The following is a 20765-nucleotide window of genomic DNA, read 5'->3' as shown; positions in this document are numbered from 1 at the left end:
GGATTACAGGCATGAGCCACCGCACCTGGCCCCCATAATTCCTCTTTCTAAGGCAAATTCCATGATGGTGTTACCAAGAAACTTCAGATAGTTTCTGAGTATCCAACATCGTATTTGAATATCATGTAAATTGTTCATTTTCTCTACCAGAAAATCGAATGCTGAACATTTACTAGTAGCAGTGCAGAAGCCGTGTGTTTTACTGTAGTGCAGCTGGCTTCCTAGAAATGGTCCCTGCTTAGTTATCGTCATATTGCATGCAGTCCAGTTGTTCTGTGCAAATTGAATACATAAATGCCTTCTGGTAGTGAAGAGGTCTACTTAAGGTTAAAGGATAGAAGACTCAGATGTAGTGTCAAGTTCTTTGTTGGCTTATTTCTGGCTCATTCATTTCTTTGGTAGAAGTAAACAGTCTAATCCTGTTCCTTTTAGTTTTCCTTCCCATGTAACTCATGCTTCCACAGATTTTAGGGTGAGAGTTGAGTATCTTGGTAGCAATGATGCTTTTAAAGTCTCTCCAATTAAGTAAAGAAAAAATGATGATTAAGATTTGAGGCTCCTAGGAGCACCACAGGAGGCAAACAACAGATCAAAACAGGAAAGTTATTTGACTATTAAGTGTAAAGAAAGGATCACACTCTAAAAGCTCTAAACATTTTGCAAGCCTAGGATTCATCCAAGAGCGCTTTAAATTCTCAAAGAAAACATGACTAGTATACTTCCTCTTATTTCGCTTAGGCTGCCAGAGTATGTTTTTGTGACTTGGGCAAAGATCGCCTTCTGAAAGAATCCTTGCTTCATTCCAAATTCGAAGCTTTCAACTGGCAAATGTCCCATGATTCTAAGATAATTTATGTGTGGGGCTGCCTAGAAACAGAGGGATGGACTACTTGTTTTTGTCAACCTGCAAGTCTTACCTTTCAAGATATTGTGTGCAGTCTGAACGCAGCGAAGGGACGGGGAGCAATAGACATGATCGATAATGGTATTGCTCTCTAATAAGGCTTCGCCTGCAAAGAAAACCACAAATCAGTCTGATGGATTTACTCAGTCTCACCTCGATTCGCAGTGTGAGAGGGGGCCAAGCAGTAAGCCCCTGCAAACCCTTCTTTCCTAACTGGGGCTCACATAGAGCCAGTAGAGTCAGCCTTTGTTAGTTTCTAACAAAACCCCTCATCGGTGTTCCTGTGAGAGCCAGTGACAGAGCCCTTCTTGTCTTTTCTTCCCCTTCCCTCTGGTGCTAACAAGTGGTAAAGCCTTTAGCTGGGAGATATTAAGAAACAGGACAATACTTTGGCTTCAAGTTTGTGAAAAAGGATTTATTTTATGAATATTAGGTCTTGTTTTAATTTTATTCTGTGCTAACCAAAATCTCAACATGTCATATTCTTAGACACCAGAGATAAATCCCAACACCTCATACTTTAATGCTATCCTCATAAAATCCACTTCTTTAAAAAATTTATTATTCTTCTTAATTTAATTTTCAGAGATAGGGTTTTGCTCTGTCATTCAGGCTGGAGTGCAGGGGTGCGATCATACCTCGCTGCAGCCTCAAACTCCAGGTCTCAAGCAGTCCTCCTGCCTCAGCCTCTCAAAGTGCTAGATTGTAGGTGAGAGCCACCACGCCGGGCCTGGAAACCAGTTATTTTGTCTACTGGATTAAATCCGAGCACCTTAATATGGTGATCAAGGTCTTCCATGAACTTGCCTTTATCCATCTTGCCAGCCTCATCTCTGCCTTGCCTTGCAATTTATACTCTAGACACAAGGCACTTTGTTTCCCCTGCATTCCTGAGGCTGTTTCTCAAGCCTCAGACACAGTTTATGTGGTCCCTCCCACTGAGAATGCCATTTCCTCACTCCTGCTCCTTCTTTGCCCAGCTAACTTCCACTTCAGCTCCCAGCTCACCTCTTCACCTCTTAGATGTCTTTTTGTGTTCCCATAATATTTGGTGACCACGCATAGCTCTATGTATATCATATTGTATGATATTTATCCACACATAAGTTTGTTTCCCTGACTCACACTTGGGTTCCCTTAGTCCAATACCTTGCACAAGGTAAGTGAGCACTACATGTCTGCTAAGTGACTGAACAGGAAAGTACTATCTCCCCGCGGCAGTAATGGAATGGGCTTGCAAAGAGCTGGGCATCTTCAAAGGATCAGTTGGCCTTTATAAATTCAGCAAGTCCAGGTCCGTCTTCTTCACTCTTGTCCTCTTCCACAGCCATGCTGGCAGATGCTGCTGTCTTGAACTAGAGGCTGACCTGTCTGCTACATCCAACAGTGAGCACAGTAACCCAAGCCATTACTGGATCACGAGGTCCTCAATAAGGACCACACCTCATTCACTTTGGTCAACCAACCTAGGGCTGAGCACAGTGTCCTAAACTTAATGGTTGTGTAGCAAGTTCCTTTGGAATTGAAGAAATTTATTACTTGTAGGAAAGTTATAGAAGCCCCCAGGAAGGGTCCCGCATATCCATGGTACCAGCGTTTTGAAGGAGGCGGCAGGAAATGCCTGGAGTACAGTCACTCCAGGATACTTACCCACTAGTCTCGCTTGCATGCATCCAAACACAGTGATGGGAGCATCTTTCTCGTAATCTCTGAAACCACCACTCCGCTGAGGTAAACTATGAGGCATGTTCAGGTTGCTCCGTATGTAGCGGCCTGAAAAATAAAAAAGTTAGACAGAGGATACATACATTTCTTGTTTACTTGGGACTCCCTTACTGATCCTGACATTCTCCACCCCCATTCCTTCTTGGCCAAAGAGATCACATTGAGCTCTCTGGAGCTGATGGAAAATATCAAGGCTGATATTTTGTTTCATAAAGTGACTTGGAATTCACTCTTCCATTCTACTGACAAAAGTGACATGAGGTAGTTTCTCAGTGAAGGTAATAACCATGCACCCTAAGGCAGGTGAGATTCCCTGGTCAGGCAAGCCTCCGTGTCTTCAAATGCCACTCAAGTGAAAATGGAACCCAGCGAACCCGGGAGGTTTAATGGCAGGAGCTCTGGCCATGGGATTAGGGCACGTTGCTGCTGCTGACTTTGCCATGTGGCCTTGGGCAAGACATCTGTCTTCTTTAGTCCTGGCATCCAAGTTTATAGAATGGGGACAAGAACACTTACTTCTTCCCTAAAGCTCAAGACAATCAGGAGGGGCTTACGGATAACAGACATTTTCTATAGTACACAAAACTATAAATGACTCCATCCGGATAACCGTAGCTTGACTGTGCCCCCTAGAGGCCACTATGGGTATGGCAGTGCTGAGCAGGCCCACCAACAACTCACCTTTGGCATCGAAGCACTGGGATAGCCAGTACTTCCCAAACACAACATCCATCCTCTCACCATGCCGACACACAAAGAGGCATCGCTTCTGGGGGCCCGGCTGGCTGTTGACCCTCAGCGGCTACAGAGAAAGAAAGGCTATTAGTGAAGACTCACATGGCAAAGTGGACATGTCTTGGAGCCAGGTGCCAGGTGAGCTGAGCTCTCCTACCAAAGTTCTGCCAAGGTGTGACTAGGTGAGGACAGTAAGACTCATCCTACAGACCTCATAAATTATTTTGAGGCTCAAATAAGATAAACTGCATGTCTTTATAAAATGAGGAGGGTTGTGAAAAGGGCATTATTGTTGCTACAGCCGCCCTGTGTAGGAGTAGCATCTGGCCATTACTAAAACATGCTGTACACTTTCAGTTACAGCTCAGAGGCAAAACTAGCCATTCATGTAGAGACAGCCATCTAGTGGGACATCTTCCCCCGCCCAGAAGGGGCGATTCATCAACTTCTTCAGGGAGTGAGGGCTTCTGTGATCACAAATGTGTCTACCTTTTCTCTAAAGTGTGTGGCCAGATCACATGGTCCTCATGGTCCACTCCAGCAACGAGACCCTGTTTTCCTATTCTAATCACAATGTAGGCTCTGCTGTCTGACTATATATATGTTGGTGATCCCCAAAATGAGACAACTGCTACCTCTGGGTGATGACACAGGCAAATCGAGTCAAAGGCTTGTCCAAATGACTTTGGCTTCTATAACTGCTGGATGGAACCTTACAGACGTTTCTGCATTCCTTCTTTCTGATATAGTCAGCTTTTCCCGTTTCCTTAGTGCTGGCCAGCACTTCACATTTGCTTCTAGTGGCCCTGACAAGGTTAATACGTGGAATGGTGGTATGATCCTTCCCATCTCTTTTCCTATTGTTCCTTCATTCAAATCCTGGGCTCCAGCCACAATGGTCCACTCTCTTGATCCTCAACATGCTTGAACTTTCAGCTTGCCTCTATTTGTACTGTTCAACAGCGACTCCCTGCCTCCTTCCATCTCCAACCTTTCTTGAAAAAGTTAACACGTACTGAGCACTCATTATATGCCAGTTATTGTGCCAGCCTTATTTTATTATTTTCTTTTATCTTTGTGACAAACTACAAAACAGATACAACTATGGGCATTATTCCTACTTTAGAGAGAAAATTTCCTCCTATGTCTGTGGAACAACCTTCCTTATGAGCCTAGGTTCAAATGTTGGAAGTAACTGTCAGTATTGCTCATCTGACTCTTCCCAGCCTTGAATTTTTGTATATCTTTTATAATTTGGTGTCCTTTCTTCCCAAGAGATCATGGAACCTTTGGAGATAGCAAGGGCAATGCCTCATATTTAATAAATAGGTTCTCAGTGAATCCTGGTTAGAGTTGGGGGTGTGACCCTAACAATCGGCCTTACCTGCATGGGCTGGCAGATGATAGTAAGAGGAGTCGTCTCCCCGAGCCCCTGGTCCTCATACGGCCGCCTCTCCAATACTCCATCCCCAAATGTGAGAGAGTTGGACGATGATGTATTTAAGATTGAGTAAGAACTGCAGAGGAAGATAAGGAAGGTGTGAACGCTCTGGCCAGCAGTCATCAGCACTTCCTCCTGGGCTCAACAGGAGTGTGGGAATTAACTCAACGCCCTCTGTGGGTAGCGCAATGATGAGGGAAGCTGAGCCGGAGTGGTCCCATTCCTAAAGGAAGAATACCTTCTTTTATACTGAAGACTTGCAGTTAATAAATTAGAGGTAGGCTGGGCGTGGTGACTCACACCTGCACTTTGGGACGCCAAGGCAGGTGGATCACTTGGGGTCAGGAGTTCGAGACCAGCCTGGCCAACATGGCAAAACCCCACCTCTACTAAAAATACAAAAAATCAGCTGGGCGTGGTCATGTGTGCCTGTAGTCTCAGCTACTCGGGAGGCTGAGGTATGAGAACCGCTTGAACCTGGGAGGTAGAGGTTGCAGTGAGCCAAGATCGCACCACTGCACTCCAGCCTGGGCGGTAGGGTGAAACTCCATCTCAAAAAGAAATAAAAATAAAAATAAGTAAATAAATAAATTAGAGGTAGATGGATTTCTGCACTGAGGACAGATATATTCATTCCTTTGGGCAGGGATGGGTCCTAGTGATTTTGTGCCATGCATGGTTCACGCCAAAGACAAGTTCAAGAATAACAATGTATCAATTATTTGTTTGCAGCTATTTTTCTGGTTCAAAAGAAATCTATGATCCCTGTTGCCTTTAATATTTCCCGTGGTAATTTCCATCTGAAGTGAAGAGTGATAGGGGGGTCTTTTCACCATCTCCACCACTTAGCCAGTGGCTCCTAACGGTCAAGGAAACATTGTGCCAAAGTCCCCTATTCTACCCTCTTCAGTCTCCAAACCCTATCTCCCCTCAATCACACCTCCAACAAGATGATTACAAATAGAATTATTTCAGAGAAGACCATTCTCACCAGATGTTTAGAGCTGGGAGCCAAGAACTCTCATTTCTGAGTGTAACACTATAGCTACAGAAGCCTAAAAAGAGGTCTTGCTGAAAGGAAGACAGTCAAAACCTGCCAAGTTTAAATTGTTGTCAATAGTAAGACTTCCACAAAGCTTTATCTAATAAACATTGCAATTTAAATGTGGTTGTTAGGCAAATCCAGTGAACATCTTTGGAAATCACTGAGCAGAGTCCAGGGGAAACATTTAAATTTTATAGATTTCTTGCTTCTTTACAATTTGGGTAGCTATCTATCCCAGTTTGCTCCATATACTCCTGGCTTGCATCTGCTGACCCAGCAACCTGTCTGGGCTACCACCTGTTTTGGATTATTCACTTTTAACATTGTATTATCAGAATTTTATTTTAGAGATGGAGTGTTACTTTTGTCACCCAGGCTGAAGTGCAATGACACGATGTCGGCTCACTGCAACCTCCACCCTGAAGGTTCAAGCGATTTTCCTGACTCAGCCTCTGGAGTAGCTGGGATTACAGGCGTGTGTCACCACGCCCGGCAATTTTTGTATTTTTAGTAGAGACGGGGTTTCACCATGTTGGCCAGGTTGGTCTCGAACTCCTGAACTCAGGTGATCTGACCACTTGGCCTCCCGAAGTCATCCTGGGATTACAGGCGTGAGCCACCGCACCTGGCCCAGAATTTTATTTTTGAAAATGACTTTTTATATTCACAAATATAATACAGCTAACTGGTTGTTGGTAAATTTTTGTTCCAAAAATTATGTGATTTTAACTATCTTAGCACCCTGTTCACTTTCAGAAGTGGCTGCTTTTTCACTAGAAGTGACAGACTCGTTCTATCTACTTAGAAACGAAGGTCTCAGAAGTCTCATGCCCTGAAAAACTGATTTTGAATACTTGTGCCTATCAGAATCACCAGGGGACTTTAAAAAAAAAAACACTCATGCTGGGGTTCTGCTCCTCACAGGCTGTGATTCAGTAGGTCAGAGTGGGAACCAGGAAACCTGTATCAGTCCATCTGAATATGTTGCCAAGTGAAACCTGTTATGGAAAAATTTAAGTAACTGTAGCCCAAGGAAATCTTGTGCCGTTCACACGGTATAAGAGACCAGCTATTCTACTTTATTTTAAACTAAGACCCTTCCGAACATCACACAGTTCAAGAAAATCCAGTTTGGCTGGGCACGGTGGCTCACGTCTGTAATTCCAGCACTTTGGGAGGCTGAGGCAGGTGGATCACCTGGGGTCAGGAGTTCAAGACCAGCCTGGTCAACATGGTGAAACCCCGTCTCTATTAGAAATACAAAAATTATCTGGGTATGGTGGCACACACCTGAAGTCCCAGCTACTCAGGAGGCGGAGGCAGGAGAATCACTGGAACCCAGGAGGCGGAGGTTACAGTGAGCTGACATCACACCACTGCACTCCAGCCTGGGCGACAGAGTGAGACTCCATCTCAGAAAAAATAAAAAAAAAAAAAAAAAGAAAATCCAGTTTTATTGTCTGACTCATCAAAGCTTCAGGGTGCAAAACGTCTGGCTACCTAGAATTGTGCTGACATCTTGCGTGTACATGTCTGTTTCTTTACTTTATTGCAGCTGTGAAGATACTGATAGGATTCCTTCTCTCCCTCCTTCGGCTCCCATGGCAAGACGAATGCCAGCCTCTTTCCCTTCTTAACTGTCATTATAATCAAAGGACCTGACTCACTCTGAGACAGCGTGGAGCTGCCAGTTCCAGTAAGACAATAGTCAGATGCTTCTTGCTCAGAACAGTGGAGGGAGGAAGCCGGGTCTAAGATCCAGAACATCTCAAGCATCAGGAGAGCTGGTTTCTCCCTGCAACACGCCAGGCCTGTGCTAAGCCCGAGCGGCCAGGCAGCTCACCCAGCTTCAGAGAACACAAGGAGGCTTCATCAACTTGCCTTACTTAGAACCAAGTAAGACACTCAAGTTAGTGTGGAGAGAACATATTTCCTTAGGAGGGACTCAGAGAACTGAGAAGCACTTGGCAGGGAGTGTTGTTAAACTCATTGACCCCCAATCATGACTTGTTGCCTGGATCCCCTGGGCAACTCCCACCATGCCAGCCAGGCCATGCTTGCCATTCCCCTGGGGTTCTACCTCCTGATGTCTATCCTGGGTTAGGAGTGAGAGAAGATCTGTCTTACAAGGAAGCTGGGCTCTGCCTCCTTGAGTCATTTAACCTCTGGGGTTAAATAGGAAAGTGCAGTTCATCTACAGGATTGCTTTTATGGAAGACACATGTCCTTTGATGAGCACTCAGTGAGGACTGGCAAACACAAGATAGACAAAAGTCATCATTATGCAAATGGTGATTTTATAGTCACCGCTATACACCAGACTCTGAACCATGTAAAGCGAAGCTCGGCATTGCAGTCTTCACAACAACCTTATGAGGTAAGTGCAATGATTAGTTCCATTTTCTAGATGAGCAAACAGAGGCTCAGAGAGGTAATGCAACTTGGCCAAGGCCACACAGCTGGTAAGTGGTAGAGTTATCGTTTAAATCCAAGACTATTGGAATCCAGTCTCAAATTCTTAATTACAATAAACTAATGCCTAACTTATTTCCCTACTTTGAACGGAGTTGGCTGGGGAAGCTGTTAGTTTAATTTCAGACATTGTTCTCACAGACATGACATCATGAGTAATCTCTCAAATAAAAGATGACACAAAGACCTCCCTGGGACGCACTGACCGAAGTCACTCAGGTTCACCTATACGTCAGCCTGAGCTGTAATTTAGGGAAGAGTGGGCTTGGATGGAGTGAACTCTAAGAGATCAGCACTGCTTCTCACATACATCCTTTTTTTTTTTTTTGAGACAAAGTCTTGCTCTGTTGCCCAGGCTGGAGTACAGTGGTATGATCTTGGCTCACTGCAACCTCCACCTCCCAGGTTCAAGTGATTCTCCTGCCTCAGCCTCCTGAGTAGCTGGGACTACAGGCGTGTGCCACCACGCCCAGCTGATTTTTTTTTAAATTTTTAGTAGAGACGGGGTTTCACCATGTTGGTCAGGCAGGTCTTGAACTCCTGACCTCAAGTGATCCACCCACCTTGGCCTCCTAAAGTGCTGGGATTACAGACGTGAACCACCGCACCTGGCCATACACCCACTTTTAAGAAAGAGATCTGATAAAACAGCAACTCCAAGTACTGTAAAATAAAAAATAATAGATCTGAGAACTATGCTTTGTGAGGCAAATAATCTTTTAGTTCTCAGTTTATTCATGCAATTTTGCTTTCCTTGTTGTTATAGGGATTAAAATGGAGACTTTGGAAACCCAGCTTATATATTTTGATCTTCCAAAGCACTTCTGAAAAAGCAAATGTTTGGGGAACATGAGACAACTCTGACCTCTAATTTTGTGCCATCCGGTTCTGCAGGCTCACGGGCTGGGCTGAGGTGGGAGTGGAGTGAAAGAGAGGGGAAGGGATTGCTGGGTGGGGTTATTGAGGAAGAAAATATTATTTCCCATCTTTGGATTTGTGTATCCAGGATCCAGTCTGCCTTAGCAACGTTCTTCAAATGGCATAAAGGTCTTGCTGTCTGCTTACCCATGAAATATCCAGGTGCTGCATTCATCAGCCTTGGTAATGTAATTCTCAGGCAGGAGCCCAGAGCAGCCGGTGGTTAAGGACGTGCCGTAGATCCAACCCTCGCTGGTGCTGGTCTGCTCCATTGGAGACATGAAGATGAAGTCCCCGGGGACCAGCTCCAGCTCGTCGTCATTTTGTGGGGTATAGGGGTAGATGACCTGTAATGTCTGAAAAAGGAAGAGAGGGTGAGTAAGCCCCAGGCCTCACCGTTCTCCTGAGTGCCTTTAGGGCAGGACTGTGTGTTCTGCATTAATACTGCACACCTCCAGGGGGCGATGTGCCCTGAGTAGATGTGAATTCCTATCAGAGAGCACGTCTCTCTTCAGAGTACTGCAGGTGTATGCCTGGTGCTAGAAATGGTTCCGTACTTTTCTTCAGGCATGTCTAGATTTCCCATCAGGATTCAAGTATCGTTTTTGGAAACTGACCTGAAATCCTGTAGGCTCGCTGGCCAACTGCTATATAAATGGACTTGGACCTAGTTTCCCTTGCTTCATCTGATAGTCACCATGATAGACACTTGAAACCCAGCTCATGGAAGCTCATGGAAAGCCAGTCTTCCATATGGGGGTTACGGATGGGCCAGGTGGAGTGTCTCTCCTATAGGAAGGCTCAGGGAATGAAGTACCCCTCTTTCTATGTAACTTAGCTCTTTATTTAAGAATTATTATTATTATTTTGAGATGGAGTTTCACTCTTATCGCCCAGGCTGGAGTGCAATGCTGCAATCTCAGCACACTGCAGCCTCTGCCTCCTGGGTTCAAGTGATTCTCTTGCCTCAGCCTTCCTGGTAGCAAGGATTTCAGGCAGCCGCCACCACACCTAGCTAATTTTTGTATTTTTAGTAGAGACAGCGTTTCACCATGTTGGCCAGGCTGGTCTCGAACTCCTGACCTCAGGTGATCCCCCTCTCTCGGCCTCCCAAACTGCTGAGATTACAGGTGTGAGTCACCACGCCTGGCCAACTTAGCTCTTTAAACCAGACATGGTTCTTGCCTTAAAGGAGATTTATTTAAACCTATAGTTTTAACAAAGATCCTGAAAGAAAAATGTCTAGACATCAGTGTCTGTGTCAGCATGTAGCCAGCTTTCATCACATGGAGAAAACGTTCTTACTTTGTGCTCCAAAACAGCCCCTAGGCCAAAAACAGGCCATGCCAGTTGGCTATTTATTCTTCCTTTTGCCTTCCTTCCCTGGGATGTATTAACATCACAGATACAGGCATGAAGGTGCTGTAGAAAACATTTATTTTAGTATTTTTTGTTACTAATAGTGGGAGACCTCAATAGTAAGGAAAATATTTCCTATCTTATTTGCTTCACAAGGGACATAAAGATGGAGAAAGCTATAATAGCTTTCACTGTTTCCTAGGGTCTCAAAGCCATTAGTTGGATGCTATGTATTCTGGTCTCCACTTGCATATTTCTAACTTTGGCTTCAGTTTTCTCATCTATAAAAGAATACTTAAGACTATAAAAGTTAAATGAGACAATCTAAGAAAACACCTTAGGACAGAGCCTTGTGCACCGAAGGGGCATAATTATTATTTGTTTATTTATTTATTTATTTATTTTTTGAGATGGAGTTTTGCTCTTGTTGCCCAGGCGGAAGTGCGATGGCGTGATCTCGGCTCACTGCAACCTCTGCCTCCCAGGTTCAAGGGAGTCTCCTGCCTCAGCCTCCTGAGTAGTTGGGATTACAGGCATGAGCCACGACGCCTGGCTAATTTTGTATTTTCAGTAGAGACGGGGTTTCTTCATGTTGGTCAGGCTGGTCTTGAACTCCCGACCTCAGGTGATCCTCCCGCCTCAGCCTCCCAAAGTGCTGGGATTATAGGCGTGAGCCGGGGCGTAATTATTTCTAGCAGAGTACCCGATCTCCCAGGTCACATCCTTCCTTGCAGCCGACCCTGATCCCTGGACCCTGCGCTGGGTAGGCCTGTGAACTAATTGGCTCGATGTCAAGGTGATACACCAGAACATGTTATGAAGAGAGAATTTCCTTCTGGAAATCTCTAAAGAAAGGAGCCTTTAAGGTGTGATTCTTTTTGGAGGATGAGAGTGATTGTGCAGGGAGCTCATCTGTACTGCTGTATTTCTGATTCTCCTTTTATGTAGGGCGCCTGTTTGTTTCTCTAATTCTGACTCCAGCATCTTTCAGTTCTAGATCTTCCTGCTCTGATTCCTTCCTTATTCTTCCTGTCCCTCTGCCTCATACACACTTAAACCACTTCTCCAAACAAGCCAGGAAGGTTTTCTGTGGGATTGTTAAATCAGCTTAAAGGGAAAAAAAAAATTCACGCAAAATCTCATAAACTGCAAAGCTAAATGTGTGACGTCCCATGAAAAGGAACATTCTTTTTTTTCTGGGACAAGGTGGAGAAAGGCACCGAGTCACAGGCAAACAAGCCTAAACTCGTGTTCCTTAAATGTTCAAGCACAGCATGGTCTTGGCTAATAATGCCTTTGGCCCAGTAGTGCCTTTCCCCTTGAGAAACTCAATGCGATTTCAGAGAAGTCCTCACTTGTTCTATCACACAGGGGAGGTGGGTATTCATTCTATTTCTAGGTTATCCCCAGGAAAACTGAGGCACAGCAAAAGGTAGAGACAATATGTCCTAGGCATAGGGAAGCTGGGCAATAAGTAGCTTTGATTTATTGCATGAAAAATAAAAGAATTAAGGCATTGTAGCAAATCTAAAATTATAACTGGGACCCATGTCCCCACTGCCCTTTCTCACTCACCAAAAGCAGATTCAGAACCTTAGCCTAAGTTTGAGAGATATGAGAACACAAGCCTAATTTATATTACATTCTACTTATTTTGTTTTATGTTTGCCATCTACTTGTAAGAACTCTTCTTTTTTTTTTTTTTTTTTTTTTCTTTTTTGGTGAGATGGAGTCTTGCTCTGTTGCCCAGGCTGGAGTGCAGTGGCATGATCTTGGCTCACTGCAACCTCTGCCTCCCGGACTCAAGCGATTCTCCTGTCTCAGCCTCCGGAGTAGCTGGGACTACAGGTGTGTACAACCAAACCTGGTTAATTTTTGTGTTTTTAGTAGAGACAAGGTTTTACTGTGTTGGCTAGGCTGGTTTCCAACTCCTGACCTCAGGTGATGCGCCCGCCTCGGCCTCCCAAAGTGCTGGGATTACAGGTGTAAGCCACTGTGCCTGGCCTGTATTCTAAGAACCCTTGAATCCAGGACCAGCGCCGTGGCTCATGCTTGTAATTCCAGCATTTGGAATGCCGAGGCGGGCGGATCACGAGGTCAGGAGATCAAGACCATCCTGGCTAACATGGTGAAACCCCATCTCTACTAAAAATACAAAAAATTAGCCGGGCGTGGTGGTGGGCACCTATAGTCCCAGCTACTCAGGATGCTGAGGCAGGAGAATGGTGTGAACCCAGGAGGCGGAGGTTGCAGTGAGCCGAGACTGCACCACTGCACTCTGGCCTGGGTGATAGAGCAAGACTCCATCTAAAAAAAACCAAAACGAACTCTTGAATCCACCTCAGGTATGTTTTTCCTCCCTTACTGCAGTGGGAGGAAACTCAGTTTGCTGAATGAAAGGCAGCCACAGCCCTGTGTGAATACAGGAGCTGAAATGTCTTTGGAGCCCTTTTTATTCTCACTCACAGTAATAGCTGCGGCAATTTTTTGTTGCTGTTGCACCCACCTTGTGCTGGGTATTACATTAGAGCCTTTCCATACATCTTCTTTATTTAGTCTTCATAACCATCTAGCAAAACATTGTCACCATTTTACAGATGAGAAAACTAAGGACTGGAGATCTGTACAAGCTGTCAAAGTGAATTTAACCCTTGCTAAAGTGATGGAGCCAGGATTTGAAGCCAAGTGTGCTGGACTCCAAAATTGATGCTTTTTGGATCACCCTGTACTTCCTCTGGATTTCTATTGGTTGGTATATTAAACTGGCATGGCCCAACGTAATCACTAACATGAAAGAGCCTATGTGAAATACAAATGAGGATCTGCGTGTCCAAATCGAGTGAGAATCTAAACAGCAGAGGGATGAGGCCTTGGAGTTTTCCTCAGCATCATGGTGCCTTGCCAGAGTGTCCTTGCCTAAACCACTCTCCTTCTCTGGACATCTGTCCCCTCACTAGAACAGTCAATCAAAACTGCCTCCTGGGGGCACGTTGAAGAAGGCAGGTAAGAAGAGGGTTCAGGTAGGACCGAAAGACCTCACGGGAGAGGTCCAGTCCAAAGGGGCCGAGGAGAGCTTTATCAGAACGAACGGTAATAAATGAGCTTTTACAAATAAGAGATAAAAGAGGCCAAGTTATTTTTAGAACATAATTCACGTGGGCGCTTGCTGCCTTTTTCCTTCCATGCCAGTTGAGCAGAATGTGGGTCAGGCAGAAAACCAATTACCCTTTGAGTTAACTGGAGGACGGTGTTGATTAGAGGATATTCCTTGTAAAATTCCACTGCCACCTTCCTTCTCTTAGAAAGGTGACTTCTCAGAGGTCATCTGCATGCAACCCTTGACTTTTTTTTTCTTTGCCCTCAGAAGGAGTCCAACCAGCCACACCTCCTTTGTTATCTTCAGGGCTAGTTCTAAGTGACTCTAGGAGATGTCAGAGTTCTTTTTTTTCTTTATTGAGACGGAGTCTCGCTCTGTCACCCAGGCTGGAGTGCAGTGGTGCGATCTTGGCTCACTTCAAGCTCTGCCTCCCGGGTTCACGTCATTCTCCTGCCTCAGCCTCCCGAGTAGCTGGGACTACAGGCGCCCGCCACCTTGCCCGGCTAATTTTTTTGTATTTTTAGTAGAGACGGGGTTTCACCGTGTTAGCCAAAATGATCTCAATCTCCTGACCTTGTGATCCGCCCGCCTCGGCCTCCCAAAGTGCTGGGATTACAGGCGTGAGCCACCGAGCCCGGCCTGAGATGTCAGAATTCTTAAGATCGATCAGGCCCAGTCTGCTCAAGGCATCTTACAGAAACCTGCATCAAATGACTCAAAAGGAGGACATCACGTTCCCATGAGCAGAGTCAGACAAAGCTGCATGCCCCTGACACTCACAGGCGCACGCTGAGCCCTGAACCTCTGATTCGTGGGTTGGCTCTTCTACCACTTCCAAAACAATGAGCTTGTCTGCTCTCAGCCCTGGGGTTCTAACTGTTTTCTCATGGTTTGTTTTTTTTTTTTAAAAGAAGCCTCAAAGAGATGTTAAAAGGCTATGCAAACTAACAGAAATACCAGTTCTTTGGCTGCTTGAAAAATTGGGAAATAAATGTTAAGTATTGCTTCATAAATGTAGTTAAGTTGGAAGGCACATTTTTAACACACGATGAGGTCTCTTGTGGGTGGGGAGAAATACAGTCTCACTATGCTGCCCAGGCTGGTATGGAACTCCTGGTCTCAAGCAACACCTCTGCCTCAGCCTCCCAAAGTGCTGGGTTTATAGGTGACAGCCACCATGCCTGGCTATGATGTAGTTTTGTTTCAGACAGGTTGCCCCTCTTTATTGGTCAAAATACTTGGGCTCTCGCTTTATCTCTGGCCTTAAGTTACTAAGACACCAATGTTTTTGTGTCTCAGCTTCTCCTTCAGGATAGAAAAAAGACAATATCGGCCAGGTGCGGTGGCTCATGCCTGTAATCCCAGCACTTTGGAAGACCGAGGCGGGCAGATCACCTGAGTTCAAGACCAGCCTGGCCAACACAGTGAAACCCTGGTGCTACTAAAAATACAAAAAATTAGCCCAGTGTGGTGGCGGGCACCTGTAATCCCAGCTACTTGGGAGGCTAAGGCAGGGGAATCACTTGAATCCGGGAGGCAGAGATTGCAGTGAGCCAAGATCACACCATTGCACTCCAGCCTGGGCAACAAGGAGTGAAACTCCATTTAAAAAAAAAAAAAAGGCAATATTATGCTTCCAAGATGTCACATACTTGTCTAGAAGGCAATGTTGATCCCCTCAAAGGAAGGATGGTAGGGCTGTGCCAATCTTTCTTCAGTTTTCTCACTCAGGCCTCCCACTGGGATGTGCAAAGACTCTCACAACAGGTGGTTTGAGTTTTCTTTTCATGCGTGTCTGTCCTCAGAGCTCCTTGAGGACAGGACCACATTTAAAAATTCCAGTATGCAACATGGTACTTCGCATGACACAGATACACAGCAAATATATGTTGATTATGTCTTTGCAAGGTTTTTGTTTTTGTTTGTATTTATGTGTTCTTCAACTCACCTAAGGTCAAAATGATGTCTTCCATTAACACCATAAATTTATATAATATTAAAAATTTTCCAATATATTTTTTATTTATTCTCTCTCATTTCATTTCTTTTTCGCTGGGGTAAGATTGGCAGGGGAGACAGAACTATGTTACCCAGATGAGCCACTTGTGACCCACAAAGGAGGGAGGCACGCTGGAAGCCTCCCAGGGAGCCAGGCAGAGGCTGGACACAATCCTGGGCCAACAGACTCTCCATTAGGTGCTTGCTCCATTTTTCCCCTGTAGGTACCCATCTCCCTGCAGCAGCGAGCTGCTGACTCTGATCGCATCCCTGCACCTGGTAGCTTCTGGAACCACAGTGAGACATTACCTCATGGTTAGCAAATCGGATATCCCGAGAAAATATGGTAGCCACCCAGTCACACCCTAGCTTGACGTCAATGTTCTGGGCCAGTTTCTCTAGGGTGGGTAGGTGGCTGGCTTGGAAGTGGTAAGCCAGGGTCACATGTAGCTGCTTCTTATGAGGTTCCACATGCACTTCTGGAAAAGGGAAGAAAAAAGTCAGTAATTAAAAGGTGGCGATCATAGCAATGGTGAAGACTTAAGGAAAGGCTTAGAAAGGTACCCTGAGAAATTTTCTGCTTCCCACATAACAAGGAAGACAAAATATGTTTCTCTCCTTCACAGCAGTAGAATAAGGGGGTAAGGAGATGGCAAGAGATTCCGAACCGAGCCACTGTTCAAGAGATAAAGAGCCACCGTACGGCTTTCCTCTAGGAGCTATGGCTTGGCTGAGGGCAGTCCTTTTAGTTAAGTCCTCTCACAACCATTCCAGTGGCTGGTCACCAGCCCCACCATTCAGACGAGGGTACTATGACCTACAGTGATGAAATAATTTGTGTAGAAATACAAAGCATGTTTTGTAACTGCATGACTCCCAAGGCTATATTCCCTTCATTTTGGAGCTAGGTCTCTTAGCTTCTGGGTGAGATGGATGGAGAAATGAGGGGAAAAAGATGGATATTTTCAAAGTTTAATGCAGGGTTTCTCTCAACAGCATTTTGGGTTGAATACTTATTTTTTGTGGGGGGCTGTCCTGTGCATTATAGGGTGTTTCACAGCATCCCTGGCCTCTACCCACAAGAAGTCAGCAGCACTCTCCAAGCTGTAACAGCCGAAAATGACCTCAGACATTGCCAAATGTACCCTGGGAGGCAAAATCACCCTTAGTTGAGACATACTCATTTAAAGTATATGGACTTATTCTAAGATACCCCAAGAGACAAAACAAAACAACCCTACCTACATGAGGGAATGGCTTTTTACACTTTCTTTCTCTTGTACTTTTGTTTTTTTTTTTGAGACAGGGTCTTGCTCTGTTGCCCAGGCTAGAGTTAAGTGGCATGATCACAGCTCACCACAGCCTGAACCTCCTGGGCTCAGGTGATGTTCCCACCTCAGCTTCCTGAGTAGCTGGGATTACAGGTGTGAACCACCATGCCTGGCCTCTTTTGTATTTTCAGTGAGGGAGAATCATCTATTGTACAAGCTAGAATAATGAAGAAGTTGCAACTAGAAGAAATTAGGGAATTTGAGAATTTAAGGGGCTTGGTCAAGTCACACAGAGAATTAGTGGCCCAAGATAGAAGCAGAAATTGAGCATTTCGGTTTTAAGTACTTTTTCTTTTATACTGCATTGCCTTTCCTTGGTGTAAGTCCCATGAGACAAGGTTTTTGTCTCTTGCTTATACTGTGTCCTTACTCAGCATATCATGCAGGTTTTCAGTACTTGTTAAATGAATAAATGCACATGAATGAATCTCCTTTGACCACTTTGAATGGAGGATGACACTAAATCTTCTTGATTATATCTGGGCCTGCCAACAACTGGAGAATACCAAGTTCCAGGGCAAAGACATGGTGGCCGGCTTTCCATGCTAGGTAATAAGGAGCTGGACCAGCTAAGCTGTGCAGGGTCATCCAGTTCTCCACATCCCCACCAGGGGGCCACACAACAGCAGAGAAACGAAGCTGGCTAAGTTCTTCATGACAGCAGGATCTTGGAGAGGGACTGGCTCTTCCCACCTCCCACGGGGAAAGCTGGGGCTTCGACTGCTTCTCGCTCAGTATGCACTCCAAGAATCTGCTGCGGCCCTGGCTGAGGCTTGCTTTTCTCATTTGTGAAGGATTTGGGTTTTGCGGCTTTGACATTAGTTTTGGTCCTTGTGGGGATTTAGTGGTTCTGACGGTAACTACTGTGTGATGAGAGAAAGCCATTTCCTTGAGATTGAGGGATAAGAACAGGAAATAATTTGCCTCTCTGTTATGCTCTTTCTCTGAAATATTAAGCTCCTATGAAATGTCAGGTTTCACTGAAGTCAGGACCCAGAGACTAGTCCCGTTGCTGAGGGAGAGGAAGAGGTGGGGGTGGGGGTTGCGGAGTCTAAAGAGGCCCCCTCCCCAGGTACAGAGGGGTCTTAAGGTCCTTGTGTTCCTTCCGAGAGCGCTGTGATCCTGCAGTGATGCTGAGCCCCCATCACACTCATAAGTCCCAAGCCCTGTGTGGGGCTTTTCTGGTAAAGAGGAATCTCAGGCCCCCAAAGGGCCTGAAATGGTGATGAAAATAGCAGCAGGGAACAATGGCAGGTGCGGGATAGGCCAAAAGGCTAAGGAGCAAACTGTGTGGCTTTGCTCAGGTCTTCCCCCTCTCTGGCACTCCATAAAATTATGGGTAGGGGAGTTCCAGGTCTCCTCCAGCTTTGCACTCAGCACTTGGCTTCCACTGTGCATCCTGCACCGTCCACTCTGGCCAGGGCAGCCTCCCCACTGTCCTCTGCTCACACCCTCCTCATGCCTGCCTGCCTGTGCTCCTGCCACCCGCCCACCTGCCGATATTTCCTCCATTGTCCTGATCAACATCGTCTCAGGGCAAGTTTCCTTCCTTTCGTGAAGGTGGAACCACCCCTTTCTCTTTTCAGAGCTGATGTTACACAGGGCCCGGCCAGGAGAAACCACTTCTTGTTCTCTTCCCTGTTGCACTCCTCATGTAGGAGGAATCCTCATAGTAGGTGACCAGTAAGTACCTGCCAATTGTGATTTCATGCTGGAGGGAGCCAAGAGGCTCTCCCCGCACCAGGTTGTCTGTCTGTTTCCCTGCTGTCATTGAGCTAAGTGAGCTTGTCCACACCTGTAGCCAGACACGAGAGCTTTGCAAACTTCTCCCTCTTGTCACCTCCATCGTGTCTCCTGCCTCGAGCTTTAAGCTAATTCCTTTGACAGGAAATCTCAGGTGCCCTGAGCTAAAAGCTCCCATGAGAAGAGCAGGAGACATCTGGAAGGGGTTACATTTTTAGACAGACTCTTGGGGCTTGGGGTCCTATCTAATGGTGTTCAGCAAATTGAAGGGTATTGGCTCAGTGGATTTTATTGTGATATAATACGAAGTGCTTCCACTCTTCTCTCTATCCTGTGCTACCCACTGAGAAAAGATCTGGATTGTCGTGGAGTAAACAATGAGACCCAGATAAACACCTACATGGGCGGTAGCTTGGGAGGGAGAAGGGATGTTTCTTTAATTCTGAAATAGGAGGAGATGGTGGTGCTACAAAGAAATACATTTCTAGTTCCGTATGGAAGTCATTTGTGAAGCTTCAACTTGGGGGTTAGGTAATAAGCCTTAGATGGTCTCTCCAGGTTAGCAGAAAAGGAGTTGAACATTTTTACAAGGGAGCAAAAAGGCGTGGGGTGCTGCAGGACAAGGCTGCTTTTTTGTCACACGTGCCCGTTCCTGCAGGGCCCTCCACCTCCTGACCCCATCCTGCTCCTCTACCACCATTTCCTATCCCTTTTCCTTTCCAGCTCTTTGATTGACAGGGCCCAGGGCTGGCCTGGCAGCTGTTTGCTCACCGGTTTTGGATGCAGCCTCTGCAGCAAAGTCAGCAGCAAACTTCTTGAGGACCTCCGCACTGTCTTCCTTTACGAAGAGGCCGATGAAGTTGGAGGACGTATAGAGCTCCAGGGGCAGCGGGGCGGAGAACTTACATTTCCAGCGACTGACGGTGGTCTGCAGGGCTTCCCCCAGGGCATCCACCTTGCTGTCCTCGCACTGGCAGGGAAAACAGGGAGTCTTCACTTAGAGACGAGGGGAGATGGAAGTCTGCTGCTACTTAACATTGGCATCCTCTCCCCAGAGACTGGAGGAGGCTGATAATGCAATTACTTAACCACCACCCCCGTCTGTGGGGAGAGAGAGGAACTGCAGACCTCCAATTACTCAGACACAGATTACCCAACTGGTGGATTAATCTGGGGAACACGCAACCTCTTCCCTCCTTTCCTTGCTCTGAAGTGGCCCCTGTGAACCCAGCCAAAATGCTGTAGGACTGGTCGAGCACAAAGCAAGAAAGGGGAGCGAGATTGGGGAGATGTTGGTCAAAGGACACAAAACTTAAGAGACAGGAGAAATTAAGTTCAAGGGACCTATTATTATGCTATTAGTGTCTATAGTTAATCATAACGTATTGTATGCTTGAAAATTACGAAGAGAGTAGATTTTGTTCTCACCATAAATACATGATAAACATGCGAGGTAATGCATATATAATTAGCCTGGTTTAGGCACTCCACAATGCACACATTTATTCAACCATCATGTTATACACCATAAATGTATACAATTTTTATCAATTAGAAAAAATCAGGCTGGGCGCAGTGGCTCATGCCCGTAATCCCAACACTTTGGGAGGCTGAGGTGGGCGGATCACTTGAGGACTGGAGTTTGAGACCAGTCTGACCAACATAGTAAGACCCCATCTCTACTAAAAATACAAAAATTAGCCAGACGTGGTGGCGGGTGCCTGTAGTCCCAGCTACGTGGGAGGATGAGGCAGGAGAATCACTTGAATCTGGGAAGTGGAGGTTGCAGTGAGCCAAGATCACGCCACTGCACTCCAGCCTGAGTGACAGAGAGAGACTATATATCAATTAAAAAAAAAAAAAGAAAAAGAAAAAAAAAAATCAAAGTTCTCCTTGCTTGTGAAAAAAAAAAAAATGAAGGAATGTGACAGGAGAGAGTGCAGCATCCCAGGAGAAGCTGCGTGTTTTCTACTACTTTGTATCATCTGTACCTTTTC

The 20765-nt window shown here is 45.7% G+C and overlaps 1 protein-coding gene across 5 annotated transcripts in view; it reads right to left on the bottom strand.

The window, feature by feature from the left end:
- UBASH3B (ubiquitin associated and SH3 domain containing B) overlaps positions 1-20765 on the bottom strand; it is a 155083-nt gene that overhangs the window by 10711 nt on the left and 123607 nt on the right. For all 5 annotated transcript variants that reach the window (XM_015115905.3, NM_001261286.1, XM_077960653.1 and 2 more), the window contains 7 exon segments: positions 19540-19738; positions 16004-16173; positions 9388-9596; positions 4749-4881; positions 3311-3431; positions 2555-2677; positions 918-1010 (listed from right to left, as the gene is read on the bottom strand). In XM_015115905.3, coding sequence (XP_014971391.1) covers positions 918-1010; positions 2555-2677; positions 3311-3431; positions 4749-4881; positions 9388-9596; positions 16004-16173; positions 19540-19738 — 1048 coding nt within the window.

Source organism: Macaca mulatta, chromosome 14 (assembly GCF_049350105.2).
Source record: "Macaca mulatta isolate MMU2019108-1 chromosome 14, T2T-MMU8v2.0, whole genome shotgun sequence".
Lineage (NCBI taxonomy): Eukaryota > Metazoa > Chordata > Mammalia > Primates > Cercopithecidae > Macaca > Macaca mulatta.
The sequence above is the reverse complement of the archived record's forward strand: the minus strand, read 5'-3'. Positions and strand labels throughout refer to the sequence as shown.